Genomic DNA, 20,040 nt, shown 5'->3' on the forward strand with positions numbered 1-20,040 from the left:
TTTTCCTAAATATTTCAAAAACATTTTCTCACTTTTTTGTCAAATTTGTGTCAATTTTTTGTAAATCTTTTGTCACTTTCTCGTCAATGTTTTCTCACTTTTTTCACATTTCCACCATTGTTTCCGTCTCAGTTTTGTTGCTATTTTCACACCTGTTTTCCAGAAGCTTTTGGATTGGGGTAAAGCTGGAGAAAATGTGCTCGGTTCAGGCGGGAGTTAAAGGGTTAATATTGCCTGCCGTTCACAAACTCTCAGCACCCTGGGTTCCCACGGCCTTGGCCTGGTATCAGAGGGGAGGGGGTGAAACAAGGAGCCTGGCCAGCCATCTGACTTCATCATTGTATTATGATAATGACAGCATTGAACGATTAAAGAGCAATACTTATTCAACAGTTAAGACTAAGCTTTGTTCCCCTGACGAAGACACACACTCGAGTGGAAAAGCGCAGAGTTTGAGACTGGCCGATACAGTTTACAGCCTGAGAAGATGTCCATTTGACCACTGTGGTTCCTCATCAGGCGCCACAAGTACATTTCATGTTCATAATATATTCAAAAGGTTTACTTTTCCTGGTAATGAGATGCTGACTGTTCGAGTAGCAGGTATTAGAGGGGAAGAGCCGGGCCTCTTTGTGGTCTTTATCTTTATCTACGCTAACTCAGAGAATAGAACAAGATGTAGAGGGCGCATGCACACTAAACCTTTGTGGAATGTAAACAGTTAAAATGAAACTGATTCATTTAGGATCTACAGAAGAGACGAGGCAGAGAGTTTATTCTTCAGACGTGACGGGACTAAAGCAGAAAAACCTGTCAGTGACTTTGACTGTCAGTCCACACAGACAGACTCTGTTTTTCTACTTGTGGACGGCAGTGGAGCAAAGAGGAGCGGAGTAAAACCATCATAGATCCATGACTAAACTCATTATAAGGTCAGTAGATTATGGATCAGACACCACTCTGGAGCTGTGATGTCATCGTTTTAGTAAAAGTTGAGACGTCGTAACAACGGCGTCACGTAAACAGCTTTTTCAGCTCTTTCCACTCTGCACTGCAAAAAGTGGATTCTAAGCAAGTAAAAAATGTATTTATTATTATATTAACTTATTTTTTCCCTAAAAAGTAATAATGTCTTGAGCAAAATTTTCTTGAGAAAGAAAATCTTATTTTAGGAAATAAAATCTAGCCATTTCTTGTTCAGATAAATTTGCTGAAAACTTTTTGAATCTTCTTCAGTTTTAGGCAAAGAATATTTTTTCTTATTTTAAGAAAAACTAAGATCAGCAACTCTTAATGTAAGAACTGCTTCTCACAGAGAGAAAATACATTCCATTCTTTAAAGTGGGCGGCTCGGTGGCACAGCGGTTAGAGCCTCAACTTCACAGCTCGAAGGTCCCGGGTTCGATTCCCACCAGGACGGGGCCTTTCTGTGTGGAGCATGTTCTCCCCGTGTCTACCACTAAAAACATGTACAATAGGTGAATCCTCCAGCAGGTGATTCTGACCATCAGCCTGGCTCCACATCAGGGAGGTGGGTCCCTTAAATATTAGTATTTATTAAGAACATTTTGCTTAAATCAAGCAACATTTAAGTAAAATACCCACAATTTTTCACTAAATAAGAATGTTTTCCTTAAATTATTCAATTTCCTGAGGACATTTTGCTTAATTCTAGCTTTATTTGCTTAAATGGAGTGTTTCCTTCTTGTTATATTTAAATTCTAGAAATAAGAATTCTTAGCAAGAAAATAATGCTGACCCCATTGGCATAGGATTTTTTTCCTTAAAACAAGACAAAACGTCTTATTTTAAGATTTTTTTCCTTGTTTTTTAGTCGGGCACTTTTTGCAGTGTGGGATCTAGTTCGGAAAATGTTCGTTTACAGACCCCCAAAACGCCGAGCTCGTATGGACGATACACCGGATTGATCAAATATCTTTGGTCCTCTGCTTGACTTCCTGTGGGCGGGGCCTAAATCCCATCTTGAAATCGCGCTCAAACTAAGGGTCGACGGCCTGACTTGGCGTCTACAGAACACAATGCAAATAAACCACATGGCTGCCCAGGCTACGGAACAAAACAGGAAGTCACAAACACCAGGAGCTTTTCTAACGTCACTGACCTCTTTGGGGGGAAGCACCAGGCGGACCGGGGCAGCAGGATGGGCGTGAGGGGCTGCTCCGTGTGCCCCTCCACGGTGCTGATGGACGGGCTGGGGAAGCGGCTGCCCGGCGCCGGGTCCATGCCCGTGTTGTTGGCGTTGTTGATGTTGGCGTTGGACCCGGACGAGGAGTACGACGACGGGGTGAAGGTGGTGGAGTCCATGAGCTTCTCGTGGGACGGGCTCTCCCCCTCACACGGCGAGCCCTTCTGGCTGATGTGCAGGGGCCGCTGGGTGGTGAAGGTCTGGGGGAAGGAGCCGCGCCCGTCGCTCTGGTTGTAGTAGTTCACGTGGTTCCCGAACAGGCCCCCGGAGCGCTGTGAGACGGAGGGTATAGGGTTAGGGTGGGGGATCAGACAGATTTTACAGGAAGGCTAAGTGTCTTGCCCAAGGACACAGCTGCAGTGTGCAAGGATGGATCGACTTTAGGTGAGTGAACAAGCAGCTCAAGCAAATGAACGCCAGCTGAATCGTATTCTGCTTACCGTAAATTCCTCATATCAAAATTTATGAAGATTTTTTTTTTTTTACTGGACTTTTTTACAGGTACATTCACTCTTATTCAAGTGTGTTAAGGCGAATGTAGAGATGTCAATTTGAAACTTTTGCTGAACATCACAGATATAAATATGAGAAAAAAATGTGTTGCCTTTTTTCTGTCATTTTATGTTTTCACATAAAAATAAGGCATTTTGAGCATTAAAATGGCCAAAATTGCCTATATTTTGGGCAACGAAATCAAAATAATGAATTGAGCCAGATTAAATGTTATGGTTTTATTTTATTGACATATTAGTGACTAAGATTTTTTCAGAGGGGATTTTGGATATTTTGTTTAGTTTTTCAATAAACTAATCTAATTTTTTTTTGGTTTCAAAGCTGAATAAATCAGGCTAGGAATTAGATATTAAAAAATCCCTCTGAAAAAACCTTCAGAATCTTGTTGTGTCTCAGCCTGTAAAGTGTGGAGTCTGTGGGAGCTTCTATAAGGGCTCAGGCTCTGCCCGAGTGCGGCTTCTCTCATTCAGAGAAAACCAGCCCTGAAGTTTTGTAGCGAGTGCGCATGCTCGGCCCGTTCTTCCACTTTTCCGCTCCGGCGTCTCGTAGGAGGAAAAACACCATATTTGGGTGAAAGCGTCATCACGGGGCCCCTTAGCAGGACACGTGGATGTAAAATCTGTCAATATTTATGAATGAAAAAACCGCGGGAAAGACGGCCTTTCTACTTCCGGGTCGCCCCCACCTCGCAGATTATTGTATTAAATGTTGATTGTTTTATTTTATGAATCTGTGCAGCACTTTGGGGCAGTAGCTGCTGTTTGTAAATGTGCTCTATAAATAAATGTGACCTTGACCTTGACCTTGTGAGCTTTAGCAAAGAGAAACCTCATCACAAGAGATGTTCTTCCACCGAGAGAGTATTCAAGCGTAGACTTTTCACGCTGCTGCTTGGAAAGGGCTGCGGAGCGACTGGCGTCTCCCGAGTGACTGATTAGAGACTTTGCTGTGAAAGCCTGATCAGCAGAGCGTGCATGGATCTGGCCGCGGTCGCTCTCCTGGCTGGATGCGGTTGTCGTCAGCAGCCGTAGCCTTGCCGGACGCTCATGCAGAAGCGTCCCGGTGCGTGTGCGGATGAATGGAGCAGGAGAAGGGGCCGCTCTCGGTCTTGTGGAGAGTGAGTGACGGCATGTGTATCAGACCTTTACCCTGAAGATGTCATCCTCCGACGCAGCGGACACCGTCTCCTTCAGGCCCTTGTCCAGCTCCTCCTCCACCGCCAGGTCCCCGGAAATGGCCCTCCGGATCTCCGGCCCGATGTCGTGGAGCGTCCGCAGGCCCGCCTATTTACGAAAAACACCAGTTACCGAGTACACGCCCACTGCAATAAGAACAATAACTACCTGCTATTTCCACAGTCTCCTGTTCAAATACTGACCAGTCTGGATTAAATAAACTAAACAGTAATGCTTTATAATAATGGCACATGAATTAAAGGCACTTTTTTCTAGTATTGGAACAACATTTGCTTTGTCCTCCTTTAGTACATCGTAAACTCAGAAACATGTCATCAAATTAGTTAGTTAGTTTATTTATTTTCTTCGGTCATTATGAACATTTAAATCACATGTCACATGTTTTCCAAAGATCTAAGACATTATACAATAAGAAAACTAAAAGAATTTAATCTAAATGATGCCTGACCGACAGGGGTTTAGGCTGAAGCTGAGACTTATTCTGCCTAAACCCCTTTTACAAACTGTGACTCTGTGTCCAAAGAGACACATTATACACTTTCTCTAATACCAACGATGGAAACACTTACGCACAAAACTTAAACTTCAACAATCAGAAATGATGCTTTGTTTCCTCGATCGACTTCTTTTCTACTGGTCTTCATTCAAGTGTTCTATACTTCACTATCATGTTTAACTTATACATTTTCTTAAATGCTTTAATAGTTTTGGAGCCTTAAGTTGAATAGATAAACCGTTCCATAGATCGATGCCTTTAACTGATAAACACCTCCTCTTAGTATTACTGAGCGCCAGAGGTTTTTGTAGCAGATCAGTTCCTCTAAGCGAAGAAAATGGATGGATGGAATATAAGCCATTGAAAGTGCAAATCCTCCGATTGATGCTTAACATTCGTTTCGCGCGTTGTTGTTTTTTCTTTTATTGACAACGCGAGCTCGTGATCTTCCCTCGATGAACGGAGCGAACTGACTTAAGTGTAAATAAAACGTGTCTTGCCCAAAGACATAACAACAGCCTGTACCTGCAGGAGCATGGATTGTAACTGCACCCTAAACTACTGTATAATTCTTGCTGTATCACTTCACATGACTGTTATCATTGGGGGTATAATCTGGCCTGGGGGGTATGAAACAGCCTGGGCTATAATATACCCCGGGTATAAAATAGCCTAGGCCCCTTTAACCCCGGGTATCGTCCAAATCGGGGGTACACTCTGGCCTGTTACACTGCCATGGAACAACTGGTGTTGATGCAGAACCAGGTAGGGCTGATTGGAATTGGATTGTTTCCTCCATATTTAGAGAGAATCAAACTGCACCTTGTGGCTCTAAACCACCTGTGCATGACACGAACACATCACAGGTCAGGGGTTCAAATCCATACTCCCATTTTATTGTTAATTTCTTTAGTAATTTAGGGATCTCAGCAAAATACAAATAATAATATTGTTGCGCCAGGACTCAAACTCACACCGCCATGGCCATAATAATGTTCAACTATAAACTGAGAGAGAGAAGAGTTGTCTCTTTAGGAAGACTTGACAAATATAAAATAGAAGAGAATAGAAGAACAGTCATGAAAGAGAAGCTAAAGCTAACAAGACTCAGGTCAGTGAAGCCCAAAGAAAACCCTAAAATACTGAATCTGATCATTTACTGTATTATCATTACTGTATAAGTTCATTTTCATATAAATTACTCATTTTGCCGGTCGTTTTCTTCACAGATAAATACAGTATACAGTAGGGATGGGCAGATCGATATCAAAGTATTGATATATCGATACCAAACGGCTACTTTTTAAGTATCGATATTGGGCAAAGGGATCGATACTAATTTGCATATGTAAAAGGAAGGCGGGGCAGCAATTATCAACACAATAGGATGATTTATTTCTTTGTTCTGAACCAAAACAGTCACAACAGCAAAGGATTGAACTGAGCCGGGCTGATCGTTCTGGTTTAGGTTCTGTTTGTCATTTAAGTATTAATTTGAAATGTTGTTTATGTATTTAATTTCACATTAACATTGTTTAATTAACCAGTTAAAGTAATATAATTTTAATGGACCAATTAACCCCTTAAGTCCCGCCTGAACCGAGCACATTTTCTCCAGTTTGGCTTTACCCCAGTCCAAAAGCTTCTGGAAAAAAGGTGTGAAAATAGCAACAAAACTGAGACGAAAACAATGATGGAAATGTGACAAAAAAGTGGCAAAAATATCACAAAAATGTCACAGGAAATTGACAAAAAATGGTCGAAAAATTGATAAAAATGTGACAAAAAATTAGAAAAAAATGACAAAAAATGTCAAAAAATCGACAAAAAAAATCACAAAAAATGGCAAAAAAAATGACAAAAATGTGATAAAAATGTGACAAAAAATGACAAAAAAAAGACAAAAAATTGACAAAAAAAAGACAAAAAAAGACAAAAAATTGACCACAAAATTGACCAAAAAATGACAATAAATTGACAAAAAAATCACAAAAAATTGACTAAAAATTTACAAAAAAAATGACAAAAATGTGATAAAAATGTGACAAAAAAATGACAAAAAAATTGACTAAAAATGGACAAAAAAATTACAAAAATGTGACAAAAAATGACTACAAAAATGACTAAAAAAAAAGACCAAAAATGACAAAAAATCGACAAAAAAAATCACTAAAAATTGCCGAAGAAAAGACAAAAAATGACAAAAATGTGATAAAAATGTGACAAAAAATGACAAAAAATTGACCAAAAAAAAGACAATAAATGACAATAAATCGACAAAAAAATGACAAAAAATTGACGAAAAAAAGACAAAAATGTGACAAAAAAATGACAAAAAATTGATAAAAAATTGATGAAAAAATGACAAAAAAGTTACAAAAATGAGTTGAATATCCAACAAAAAAACGATGGAAAAAAAAATCTGCTGACGTGAAGAAAAAGATCCTCTTGGTTCAGGCGGGAGTTAAGAGGTTAATTATATAAAATAACCAGTTTTAGAGATGTATATTTATTGAAATACATTCACCCATATGAAATGACCAGTATCGGTATCGACAAAAAAGACCCCAAAAGTATCGGTATCGTATCGATTCCAAAAAACGTGGTATGGCCCGTCCCGAGTACACAGTTCTGAAAGCTCACCTGCAGAGAAAGGGCCGTCTTTGGAGGCACCTTGGCCACCAGTCCTTGCTCTTTCCTCTTCTTGAACTTTCGGAAATACTCCTGAATGAGGAAGGTGGCGTAGAACTTCCCGACTGTCACTTCATCATCTTAAAACAAAGACAAAAACATCATTGAAATTCTAAACCGGCCGTCCTCTAACTGTGTTTTTTATTACACTCATTTTATCCAAGTTTATAATGACTGGTTTGTGCAATTACATTTTATACTTACTTGACTGTCATTTAAACAGCTTTGAAGCAAATGATTCAAATCTGCACCATTTATTTTGCTAATGTATTACATAGTGTAAACATTAAATAATTCCAGTTACCCCCCGCACTATGACCAGTGTGGGAAAATGCAAAGTTTTATACCGCCAGCAGGAGGCACCACTTGATCCAGAAGCTTCATGCTGGTTCTCTTCCAGATCTTCTTCACGATGGACCTCAGCTCCTCATTGGCCTGCTCTAGGTTTCCTGCAAACACAGGTTAAAGATATGACACATGAAATGATGAGTTAAAGCTAAGAACAAGAGTTTGAAAAGAAAGGAACCATGGAGCTGTTGAAATGGTCACTGATTTACTTCTGCCTGGCTTCTTAGCGTTGTGGACAGTGATCGATTATCATGTCTTTGTTGTTCGTGTTTGTTTTGTCCAATAAACACCTGGATTATCTAAAGAAGGGGTGGCGAACACGCGGCTCTTGGCCAATCAGAGTGCGGCTCTCTGCATGATTGGAGGTGTTTAATACAATGCGGCTCTTTGCAAAATAATTGGTAAATGTTTCCCATAAACTGTAACAGTCTTTGACCAAAATTCCAACCATCGTCCAACAGACCCGGTTTCCATCTCTACACATGAATGAGAGTTCGTATCTTCCTCCTTTTCGAGGCAGCGTGTAAAAGGTGCCCGTGAAGCGGATGTCGGTTAAACAACAGTCAGGCAGATCGTGGCTCTGGGATCAGCTTCTGCTTTTCAGGTTCCTGATCAGCTACTTTTTATTTGATGAAATTTAGCCTCATATTCACAGAAAAAAGATCTAATTTAGGAAATGGACAAATGCGGAGCTTTTATGAAGCTTATGATGTGAAGCGCAACATCGTAACATGGAAATACCCAAAGTCACAGGCTGTATCCGAATGTCCACACTATTCCCTATATAGTCACTATATAGTGACTATATAGAGACTATATAGTGGTCACATGTTGTAGGGGTGTCCGAATGTCCAGAGAGAAAAAAGTCGTCCACTCGAAATTTCCCACAATGCATCTCGAATAGTAGTGAGCATCGATGGTCACTAAACGGGTCAATATAGACCACAATGCATTGCGAGAGTGGGAGAAGAGCCTGACAGAGACAGGTCTGTGAACTAAACAACACGACTGAAGTAAATCAGCTGTTTCAGTCGAGTGTTTGTGTTTCTCATGAATAAACGACCTAAATATAAACGGTTACGATGAAAAGATGCTAACGTTAGCTGCTAACCTTTAGCTTGAGCTGTTAAATGACCGACAGCTTCCTCTCCAATAATCCAAGTCATTCATGTAAAATCCATGTTAAATATAAAGTATCTGACTCGTATTAATCCATAAATATTCCACTGTCTCTGAGTTTGGTTTTTATCACAGAAATACTTTATTCCCGGAGTTTAGCGAACTTTTAGCAGATGTAGTCACTCAATCTGCTGGCGCTTCGGACACTGTGATGATAGTTTTAATTTTAATTTAAAAGACAAATAAAACGCCTGTAAAAGTGCCAAAACAGTCGTTCTGTTTCATAAAATAAACGTTTGTAACAATAAATAATTTGAGATAAAAAAAACAAAAAAACCAAAAACAAACATATCTGCAGCCGCAGCGCGTGTGACGTCACGCAGCGCGGAGAAAGTCGTGTCTTGTGTCCGAATCGCAACAGAATCAGTGACAATATAGTGACTATATAGTGCGGGCCTGTGTAGTGAATGAGGGGTTAGGGGATAGTGTGGACATTCGGATACAGCCATTGACTTTTCTTCCACATGTGACAGTAACTGTAACAAATGCAACTTAAAACAGACTCTCAGTCGTCCAGAGGCTCCTGGTTAAAGTTTATGAACTTTGTGCAGCCTAGAGTGCGTTCTCTCTGCACAGTCCAGTCAGGACCGAGCTGCACTGAGCGCTCAGGCCAGGGGCGAATCAGAGGAGGGGGCTCAGTGGGCAGGGCCCCACATACAAACACACCCCAGCATTAAAACAAAGTAAAAAAAAATAAAAAATTCTGTCTCAGTCAGAGCAGAACAGCACAAAATGTCAGTTAATATACATTTATTTCAATCATGGTGAGAAGTAAAACCATTAAATCTAACACAATTATTTTTAAAAATAAAGGAAAAAGGCATAAAGTTATAGTTTATTGTGATTAAATAAAACGGTCACATTCTATTTAATCACAATAAACCACCGCCCCGGGATCTCGCTAATGGTCGGTGCCTTTGTGGTTCTTCACAGGATCAAGGATGAACATTTCGGCTCTTGGTCTCTGACTATTTAGACTCGACCAAAGCTCTGAAAAGACTTGACTTTGGACTTGCTGTTTGTGACTCGAGACTTAACTTGGACTTGAGGCCAATGACTCTCAATGACTCGCTGTGACTTTATAGTTATTATTTATTTGAGTGAAACTGTCGAAAGATCAGGATTCATTTCGTAAAAGCGGCGCATCTATGTTTACATTATGGTGATTATCCACATGTGCGTTCGGTTTCCCCACGGAGCGTCTGATCAATACAGCGCGTAAAGGCAGGAGGAAATATTTCTTTGGATGCATTAAAAGTTTTGTAAAGACAGTGAAGAGGAGGAGATTTACGGACAGGAAAACGTTTGAAACAATGGGCTGGACCTACAGCGCAGACGGAGCCTCCAGAACCACCATGTCAGAGCTGATTCATCAACAGGAATCTCGGGGATTTTCCATGTTTTAATTCGTTCACACAAAGTTTACAGCATTTAGAGGTTATTTTAGAAGAAGAAGAAGAAGATCTTTATTTATATAGCGCCTTTCACAGACATATAGTCACAAAGCGCTTTACATGAGACAATTGTACATTCACTCCACACTCGGTGGTGGTAAACTACGTTTGTAGCTTCAGTTTCCCCTGGTGGAGACTGTCAGAGGCGCTTTCGCGACTACACACGTCTGCGCCAACGGACCCTCTGACACCACCATACATTCACTCACACACATCATTCATCCTGGCCTATTGTGCATGTTTTTAGTGGTAGGGGAAACCGGAGCACCCGGAGGAAACCTACGCAGACACGGGGAGAACATGCAAACTCCACACAGAAAGGCCCGTCCAGGTGGGAATCGAACCCGGACCTTCTAGCTGTGAAGCGAGAGCGCTAACCGCTGCGCTACCGTGCCGCCAGTTCCTTTTGAGGATGATTAGAATGTGTGTACGTACCTACATATAGTTTTTCTTCTCTTTTTTTTTTTCATTTTGGTATTTATTGTATTTTTATTTATTTACTTATTTTATTTCTTTGTTTTTATATATTTTTCCCCCTCTTTTTCTAGATTCAATTTAAATTCTGTATTTTTAAGGAAGTGTGTTTTTGTTTTTGTTTGTGCGTGTGTGTGTTTATGTGTTTTGTGTGATTGGTTGATTGGCCTTTGGTTGGGGAGGAGGGTGGGTGGAGTTTTTTACATGCAGTTAATTTCTAAGAAATGTGACACTCTATATTTACAATCTTGCAACTGTATGTCGGGTTATATTAAAAAAGTTCAATAAATAAAGTTTGAAAAAAAAAAAAAAAAACTAACAAAATAATCTTGGTCAGATCAGGAAAAAGGTCTAAATGAGTGGAAACCCCTCAAAACAAGATGCATTTCCTCAATGTAAGTTAAAGGAGCCTGGGAAAAGGTTAGTGCTAGATGGTCTGCTCCGGAGGGACAGTCTGCTGTGAAAACGTGAGATATCATGACACAAATTAAGGTTAGGGCCAGGGAAATGGTTAACCTCTTAACTCCCGCCTGAACCGAGAGGATGTTTTTCCTCACGTCATCAGATTTTTTTTCCAACATTTTTTTTTGTTGGGTGTTCAACTCATTTTTGTAACTTTTTTTTGTCACATTTTGTTACATTTTTGTCATTTTTTCGTCCATTTTTTCGTCACATTTTTATCACATTTTTGTCATTTTTTCTTCAATTTTGAATCCATTTTTTGTCACATTTTTGTCATTTTTTGGTCATTTCTTTTAAATCAATTTTTGTCATTTTTTTGGTCACATTTTTGCCACTTTTTCCATCCATTTTTCGTCACTTCTTTGTCACATTTCCATCATTGTTTTTCGTCTCAGTTTTGTTGCTATTTTCACAGCTTTTTTCCAGAAGCTTTTGGACTTGGGGTAAAGCCAAACTGGAGAAACTGTGCTCGGTTCAGGTGGGATTTAAGGGGTTAACTTTAAGGATTAGGATTAGGATTATTTGTATTTTTAGACAAACCAACTCATAGATCTACACAAACTCACAGCAGACCGTCCCTCCGGAGCACACGATCTAGCACTAACCCTGGGAAAACTGCCACGTTTTAACAGACTCTTTGACTATTCCCTCACATGTACCTCTCCCGCTGGGCTACTATTCAGACCTCCCTTTCTCTCTTATCTGAAGGCCATTGTGTTGTGATTGTCTGATACCTTCGGTCTTTATCCTGAGTGCGGTTCGAACCAGAGCGAACAGTGTGGCGTTAAACATCACCGTCCCGTCGCTGTTCAGGGGCATGTTCATCGACACCAGGCGCTGCAGAGACACGGACACGTAAATGCATGCTTTGGATTGGATCATAAATGTGATTGTGAAATACCTTGCAGGCGACTCGGTGAGGACACAGTTTCCCGAAGCCGAGAGGAGGCTGGATTCTCCGGAGCAAAGTCACCACATCCAGGTGCTTTATCCTCCCCCTGAAAACACGGAACACACATTGTACTGCACTTTATGAAGTTTCTCAAAGCGCCACAATGCAGTCGTTATTCACTCACTCCAGACTCGGTGGTGCTAAACTGCTGTACGTTTGTTATTTGGTAATTAATGTCAGGAAAGCATCACTAATGAAAATCCAAAGTGTGATATTTCTGTGTGATCAGATGTCTAGCAGTGTTAATTTCGTCGACTATAATATTTAGTCTTAATTTTAGTCAAAGTGATATTTTTGGCGACTAAAATTGGACTAAAACTAAATTAAAAGTTTCTCATGAGACTAAAACTGTGACTAAAATGTCCAGATATTTTAGTCGAGTAAAATAAGACTAAATAAAAATGAAAAGGAGAGACTAAAATCATCCAAACTTGTATTGAGCGTCTGAAAGAGCCTCAGATCATGTCAATTCTCAACACTCAACACTGCAAAAAGTAATTTACTAGATTAATTTAGATGTCTCAATTTGAGCACAATAATCCAATTTTTAGTTGTTTTGACTGGTTAAGAAGTTGTTGGGCATTTGTCCTGGATTATTTCACTTGTTCTGAGATGTTTCTGACTCGTTTCGATACATTTCGTCCTTATTTCAGGTCATTTTCTTTGCCAATGGGGAAAGAAAATTGGTCTTGTCTCATTGGCAATTTTACTTTCTTATTTCAAGCGAGATTTACCCTAGAACTGGTCTGAAATGTCCTCAAACAAGCAAAGGAAACTCGGTCCAATCAGGAAAAGTGTCTAAATGAGTGAAAACCGCTCAAAACAAGAAACATTTCCTCAATTCAAGTCATTTAAGCCAATGCTTGATATTTACTTTTTGTAGAAAGGATCAGCTCTGAGCTTTGTTCATGTGGAGCAGCTCCATGAAGTCGAGGACCTTGATTCAATATGATTATAATGAATATTATAAATACAAAGTCGACTAAATTAGTCTTAATTTTAGTCGACTAAAACTAGACTAAAATTTAAAAGTTTTTTTTGACTAAATCTCGACTAAAGTTAAATTACATTTTAGTCAAAAGACTAAAACTAAAATAAAATACGTATAGGTTCAAATCAGCTCAATCCTGTTATAGTGAACAGGGTGAAAATTGCGTTGGACCCGGAAGTGGAGCGATGACATCATCACTTAACAAACGTATTGTAGCCACAGCCGCCCCTTGGTAGACTGACGGACATGAGGCTGCCAATCTGCAATTAATTCATTCACACAAAGAACGTGCCACCTATTGCTGGGTTGCAGGTTCTAGAATGTGATGATGTCATTGGACCCAGTGGGGGGAGGAGCCAGTTTTTCCTATTAACGGCATTACACTTTCACAAGTTATAAAAAGTAAAATGTATGAATTACAAAAATGATCATTAATATCAGTCACTGGGTCCATGATCTCTCTGTACAAGACCAAACATGTCCTCAATAACTAAATAATTCACCTCTATATAACAGTATAGGCCTTTAGAACGCTGTGATGTGACCTGAAACCCAGCAATAGGGGAAACCGGAGAACCTGGAGGAAACTAATGCAGACCCGGGAACCGAACCTGGGACCTTCTAGCTGTGAAGCCCCAGAAGATGTTTTTTTCCCATTAACAAGCCTTCTGATTGACACTGACACCTAAAGATGCAGTGTCAAAAGTCTCAATAAACAAAATAAAACTGAGGCCATCAGGCTTGGACACTAACAAAACGTACAGAACTGGATCTTTTTTTGTTTTTTTTTACTGTTGTCACACTGACTTTGCCTCTGGGTCATATTCAGCCCAGATCCTCTTGAACTCGTCCAGATGATGCGGCCCCAGGATGGACCAGTCCCGAGTCAGATAGTCAAAGTTGTCCATGATGACGGCCACAAACAGGTTGATAATCTGCACGGGAATTAAAATGGATCTGATTAGTCTTGATGTTCACAGCACAAGTTATACACACAAGTCACACACAAGTCACACACAAGTCACACACAAGTCATTAAGAGGACGAACAAGTCGACACAATTACACCAATAATGGGATAATTCAACGTTCTCCATAGATTTATGTGGAAAATTATGGCATTTCTAAACGGGGGCGGACTGGCCACATGTCCGTTCTGGAAGAGCAGAGAGGGGCCACTGGCTCTGGGGCCTCAACCGAGCTTTACCCAAATCTAAAAGCTAGAAAGAAAAGCATCAAAATAGCGAGAAAAAGAGGATGAAAACATGAGAAAAACACGGACAAAAAATGCTTAAAAAAACAACAAAAATATGACAAAAATGTGGCGACTTGACGAAATGTTACCGTCACTTTTGTAGGTCTTAGCTTTCAAATGAGGCGTTACATTGTTGCTCTCCAGTCGAGAAGCTTTTAGATTTGGGTAAAGCCCAGTATTAAAAAGAAACATGAATCTAAAAGGAATTCCGTGGAGTATGGTGCACCACAAGGCTCAATTTTATTACATATTACATTTTTAAAACTGCAGCTACTAATATAGAATATGTCACCATTTTAAGGTGAGACACTGCAGGTGAATAGGGGAAAATAAATAAATGTAGAGACGTCAATTTGAAACTTTTGCTGAACATTACAGATATAAATATGAGAAAAAAATGTGTTGCATTTTTTCTGTCATTTTATGTTTTCACATAAAAATAAGGCATTTTGAGCATTAAAATGGCCAAAATTGCCTATATTTTGGGAAATCAAAATAATGAATTGAGCCAGATTAAATGTTATGGTTTTATTTTATTGACATATTAGTGACTAAGATTTTTTCAGAGGGGATTTTGGATATTTTGTTTAGTTTTTCAATAAACTAATCATCAGTGAAAAAATCTGTAAAAACTCAAATTCCGCCTGTTTTTTTGTTTGTTTCAAAGCTGAATAAATCAGGCTAGGAATTAGATATTAAAAAATCCCTCTGAAAAAACCTTCAAAATGTTGTTGTGTCTCAGCCTGTAAAGTTTGGAGTCTGTGGGAGCTTCTATAAGGGCTCAGGCTCTGCCCGAGTGCGGCTTCTCTCATTCAGAGAAAACCAGCCCTGAAGTTTTGTAGCGAGTGCGCATGCTCGGCCCGTTCTTCCACTTTTCCGCTCCAGCGTCTCGTAGGAGGAAAAACACCATATTTGGGTGAAAGCGTCATCACATCGCATTTTTTGTCATTTTTTTGTCATTTTTTGTCAATTTTTTGTCAATTTTTTGTCGCATTTTTTGTCAATTTTTTTGTCATTTTTTGTCCATTTTTTGACATTTTTTGTCAATTTTTTGTCATTTTTTGTCATTTTTTGTCAAATTTTTTGGGTCAAATTTTGTCGCATTTTTTGTCGCATTTTTTGTCAATTTTTTTTCAAATTTTTTATCATTTTTTTTTAATTTTTTTGTCCATTTTTTGTCATTTTTTGTCATTTTTTGTCAAATTTTGTCAATTTTTTGTCAAATTTAGTCACTTTTTTGTCATTTTTTTGTCAATTTTTAGCAATTTTTTTGTAATTTTTTGTCAAATTTGTGTCAATTTTTTTGTCAATTTTTGTCATTTTTTGTCAATTTTTTGTCAATTTTTTGTCAATTTTTGTCAATTTTTTGTCAAATTTAGTAATTTTTTTGTAATTTTTTTGTCAAATTTTGTCATTTTTTGTCATTTTTTGTCGCATTTTTTGTCAATTTTTTGTCCAATTTTTTATCTTTTTTTTTTTTTTGTCAATTTTTTGTCAAATTTAGTCATTTTTTTGTAATTTTTTTGTCATTTTTTTGTCATTTTTTGTCAAATTTTTGTCACATTTTTGGAAAAACACCATATTTGGGTGAAAGCGTCATCACGGGGCCCCTTAGCAGGACACGTGGATGTCAAATCTGTCAATATTTATGAATGAAAACCCGCGGGAAAGACGGCCTTTCTACTTCCGGGTCGCCCCCACCTCGCAGACAAAACATCATCAAATAAACATCATCATTTTTATACCTGACATGAAAACTAAGATGTAAAGGGAGGAAAACAGATACAAATCTCCACTTCCACCACTGCGTGAAACATCAATACTTTCACCTGCCGTGTCTCGCCTTGAAGTCACTTTCCCAACACTGCCCACACTCACCAGAAAGGCACAGAGCATGTAGAAGCTGACGAAGTAGATGATGGCGAACTGGCTGCCGCAGTCCTCCGGCGTCGTGCTGTTGTGTTCGTGAGAGGAGCCTTTTTCACACGGACGCATTCGAGAACAGGCCAGCATGATCTCCTGCCACGCCTCTCCCGTCGCACATCTGTGGGGGCCAAACATCAGGGAACATCAGGGCGGAGGCTTGATGTTACATGACGGGTACATTACATTACAACAGAGACTCAAGTGCACTTTTTCTATTTCTATTTTCAAAAAAGCAAAAGCTAAAAAGAATAAAAAGAGTGGATGTATTTCTGTAAGGGGTGTTAATCTGTGGAAGATCAGTTAAAACAGTCCCAAACAGTCAAAGCTTTCAAAAAGTTGTTTAAAGCTGCTAAAATTCAAGAATATATAAGCTTAGGATGAATAAAGTAAGAAAAAAATAAAAAATAATAATGATGACATGATTTAGTTTCAACTAAATTAACATATAACAAATGTATGTAACATATTTGTTGGAATATTGAAATGTATGTTACTAACTCCAGATACATGCTTATTTCTCTTCTGTTTGACACTTGATATTGTTCATTATTAATGTTTGTGTTTTGTTTTTTCTCTGGTGGAAGTCTGTAAACTGGGTTAGGGCGTAATAAGTTTTCACTTCAGCCTAAACCCTTTCAGTCGTGTTGTACACAAAGAACTGGAAATGTTTTTACGTCTAAAGGAATGAACTGACCGAATAAACTACTACTACTACTACCACTTATTAGAGAAGTTATATCATTCAGTACTTTGCTTCTACTTGAGTTATATTATAATGAAGTTTATAAAGGAAGCCATGGACGTGACCTGTTGCCTCAGATAATTCACAGAGAAGACGTTTATACACTGAGCTAAACCCACATCAGTGACATTTGTTTGAGTAAGTTTCTCGCTTCATGAAGTCATTCCAACTTCAGCTTTTAATCAGTCCCTTTTTACATCATCATTAAAATCATGCAGCCGGCGATGTAGTTTTGTAGCTTATGAGCAAATGGTTCATTCAGCAGCTAATCTACGAGCTGCTGTCGCTAATGTTAATGTGCGTTACAAACCCAGAGTGTTGTTAATGAGGCCAAACGCTGAGTTCAATAAGTCTGAATATTTAACGATTAAAGACGTCACAAACTGCATAATGTGGAGCTGTTTCCCCAATACTGAGCCTTGACAGATGGAAACTATCGATAAACTCGCTTATAAAGCTTTCTACAAAAAAAATAATCTTCCAATCGTCTTCTGACAGTGAGTTTACGTGTCCGCAATCAAGAGCGGCGATTTTACTGTGGCTCTGAAGACTGTTTTGGAATATTTTATCCCCAGAATGAGACATGATCCCCGTTCCCACATACAGACTGACCAAAGGGAGGCACTGCTTAGCTAAAGTTCCTGGATGTTTCTCCCATCTAGAGTCAGTGAGAATTCTAATGCTAACTGCTAATGCTAACTTTCGTATAACCACACAGTCAGGGGCGGACTGGGACTGAAGAACAGCCCTGGACTCTGACCAGCCTGGCCCAAATTAGCGTAATTGTGACACTTCCACAAACACATGTTTTAACCTCTTACCCCCCGCCTGAACCAAGTGCATTCTGTCCTCTTTTGGCTGTGCAACACCTCATTTGAAAGCTAAGACCCACAAAACTGACCTTTTTCCTCGCACTGTTCCTGTGTTGTGTCACCTTTTGTATGTTTTTTTTTTCTTTTTCATTTTTGTTGAATTTTTGTCACATTTTTGTCACGTTTTTGTTGAATTTTTAATTCTTTTTTCCATAATTTTTTGCTGTGTTTTTCAGTCCGTGTTTTTCCTCATGTTTTCATCCTCTTTTTCTCGCTATTTTGATGCTTTTCTTTTTAGCTTTTAGATTTGGGTAAAGCTCGGTTGAGGCGGGACCGGTGGCCCTCGAGCCAGTGGCCCCTCTGTGCTCTTCCAGAACGGACATATGGCCAGTCCGCCCCTGTCAACAGTTGAATAATGTTCTATATATCACTCCACTGCAGCTGTTTCCATAGTAATGACAAATAATTGAGCTGGATCTAGCTTCAGGTAATGGCTGGTGGACCCTATAAGATTTATTACCCTATAGGATTTTCAGATGGTTTATTTTTGCGGAAAAGTGCAGGGAAAGTCCTGTAAAATGCAGACTCGGACCTGCTCACGTCTGGCCTCTGTTGCTCTGACTCTGACGGCGCAGTGTGAGCTGCTCGATTCTGATTGGCTGGTGAGCGCTTGTACAACCGCACACGTAGTTCGGTAGTTAAATCACTGGGATATCACTCCGCTACGGGCATCGCCATAGCAACGCATGACACAGCTGAATAGATACAGACGGCATCTCTGGAATCAATCTCTAATTATTCAAAAACTACTTTAACAAACGCTGAATTATGAATATAGTTTCCAACTAAATAAAAATGCAGAGACATGGGGAGGAGCAAAGTGGTTCAACAGCCCATAAATACATGAATAACAGAGAATGCTAACATGATGTTCATCGTGCTAACGGTTAGCTAGCGCTAGCTACAACTGCCGTTTTCTCACTTCTACTGAACAATCTGCTGTGAGAAAATATCCATATGGGCCTGATTTACACTTGACTTTATTTGTGTGATAAATAAGTTCATATTCCACCAGAAAATGGCTAAAAAGTGTGGAAAATTGTGTTTCCCAAAAGATTCTATTTTCCCCCTCGGCGAGGCCACGCCCCCTTCTATGACACGATGCCGTCTGTATCTATGTTTCAAATTAACTTAATTAGTGACTGACAGGAACGTATGAGATGGATTTTGTGGTTAATTTCAACGTTTTTGGCCAAAACCTTTCATAAATGGGAAGTAGAGGAGAGTGAGCAGCTAGGTTAGCTAGTGCTAATAAAATATGAGCTTTCCTTTCTATTGAAAATGGTTAAGGCTATTCATGATTTTCAGATCCCTGTACTTATATATTTGTCTGGATTAGTAAAGTCACACATAAAGGTTTCAGTTCGTGGGGCCCAGGTGTGAGCGACTCCACCGCAGCTGTTTCCATAAACAGTTGAGCTGGTTGAGCTAGCTAGCTAGCTTCAGGTTAAACCTTGTAAAAGGTAAATAACTCCTGCCCACGAGTGCCGCATATCGGTGTTTCCTTCCAGGGAAAAGTGTTTCTGGGTTAGTCCTGTTGTGTTGTGATTCTGTGCTGATGTTGTGTCGTTGAGCCTGACTGAGATCCTCGTAATAGCTGCGGAGAATGACTCGCTCTGAGACCAGCCTTCAGTGACCGGCTAATAACCCACACAAAATAGTCCCGTAGTCTGGCACATTTAGTGACTTTAGTCAATGAAAAACACATTTGTCATAAAATTTGTGAATAAAAATAACATTTGTTATACCATGGTCCCCGTTTGTGGGACCCTGGTATAAGCGGATTAAACAACTCGGAGCCGTGCATTAGACCAGTGGTTCCCTTTGGCCTTTCAGTGGTCAACCGTGCACCCCCTACCTCAAGGGTGTTACAGTTTGTTTAGAAAGTAATTACTTAAAAGTGGTATTTGTAAGAAAAAGGACAATATTGCTGTCAGAATAAACCTGAAATTCTCCCAAAGCAACACATGTTACTGAAAAACAGCTTTTCCTATAAAAATTACGTTACACTTTCCCCTCTTTTCAATCTGAAACAGTTCCAAGTACCCCCTGCTCGGTCCTCGAGTACCCCAAGGGTCCCGGTAACCCTGGTTGGGAAACACTGCATGTTAGAAATGTCCAATGTGATGGAAAGTGGGGCTCACCTGAACAAGAGCAGCACCGCCTGAGGGAACGTCTGGAAGTTATTGTTCCGGTTGATCTGAGTGTTGTCCCGAAGAGCTATTTTACCAAACATCTGCACAGAAGCACGAGAGAAGTTACAGCAAACATGACTTTATTACGA

General features: G+C 39.5%; 1 protein-coding gene across 12 annotated transcripts in view; it reads right to left on the reverse strand.

The window, feature by feature from the left end:
• Positions 1–20,040, reverse strand: part of cacna1c (calcium channel, voltage-dependent, L type, alpha 1C subunit) — a 373,377-nt gene that overhangs the window by 16,019 nt on the left and 337,318 nt on the right. For 7 of the 12 annotated variants that reach the window (XM_079552350.1, XM_079552351.1, XM_079552359.1 and 4 more), the window contains 9 exons: positions 19,901–19,992; positions 16,095–16,260; positions 13,770–13,897; positions 11,921–12,017; positions 11,754–11,856; positions 7,450–7,551; positions 7,055–7,182; positions 3,868–4,002; positions 2,123–2,478 (listed from right to left, as the gene is read on the reverse strand). In XM_079552350.1, the coding sequence (XP_079408476.1) occupies positions 2,123–2,478; positions 3,868–4,002; positions 7,055–7,182; positions 7,450–7,551; positions 11,754–11,856; positions 11,921–12,017; positions 13,770–13,897; positions 16,095–16,260; positions 19,901–19,992 (1,307 nt within the window). Of the gene's footprint in view, positions 1–2,122; positions 2,479–3,861; positions 4,003–7,054; positions 7,183–7,449; positions 7,552–11,753; positions 11,857–11,920; positions 12,018–13,769; positions 13,898–16,094; positions 16,261–19,900; positions 19,993–20,040 lie in introns of all 12 variants that reach the window. The other 5 variants (XM_079552357.1, XM_079552349.1, XM_079552356.1 and 2 more) reach the window with 1 other exon arrangement.

The sequence above is a fragment of the Gobius niger genome (assembly GCF_951799975.1).
Source record: "Gobius niger genome assembly, chromosome: 2".
Taxonomy (NCBI): Eukaryota; Metazoa; Chordata; class Actinopteri; order Gobiiformes; family Gobiidae; genus Gobius; species Gobius niger.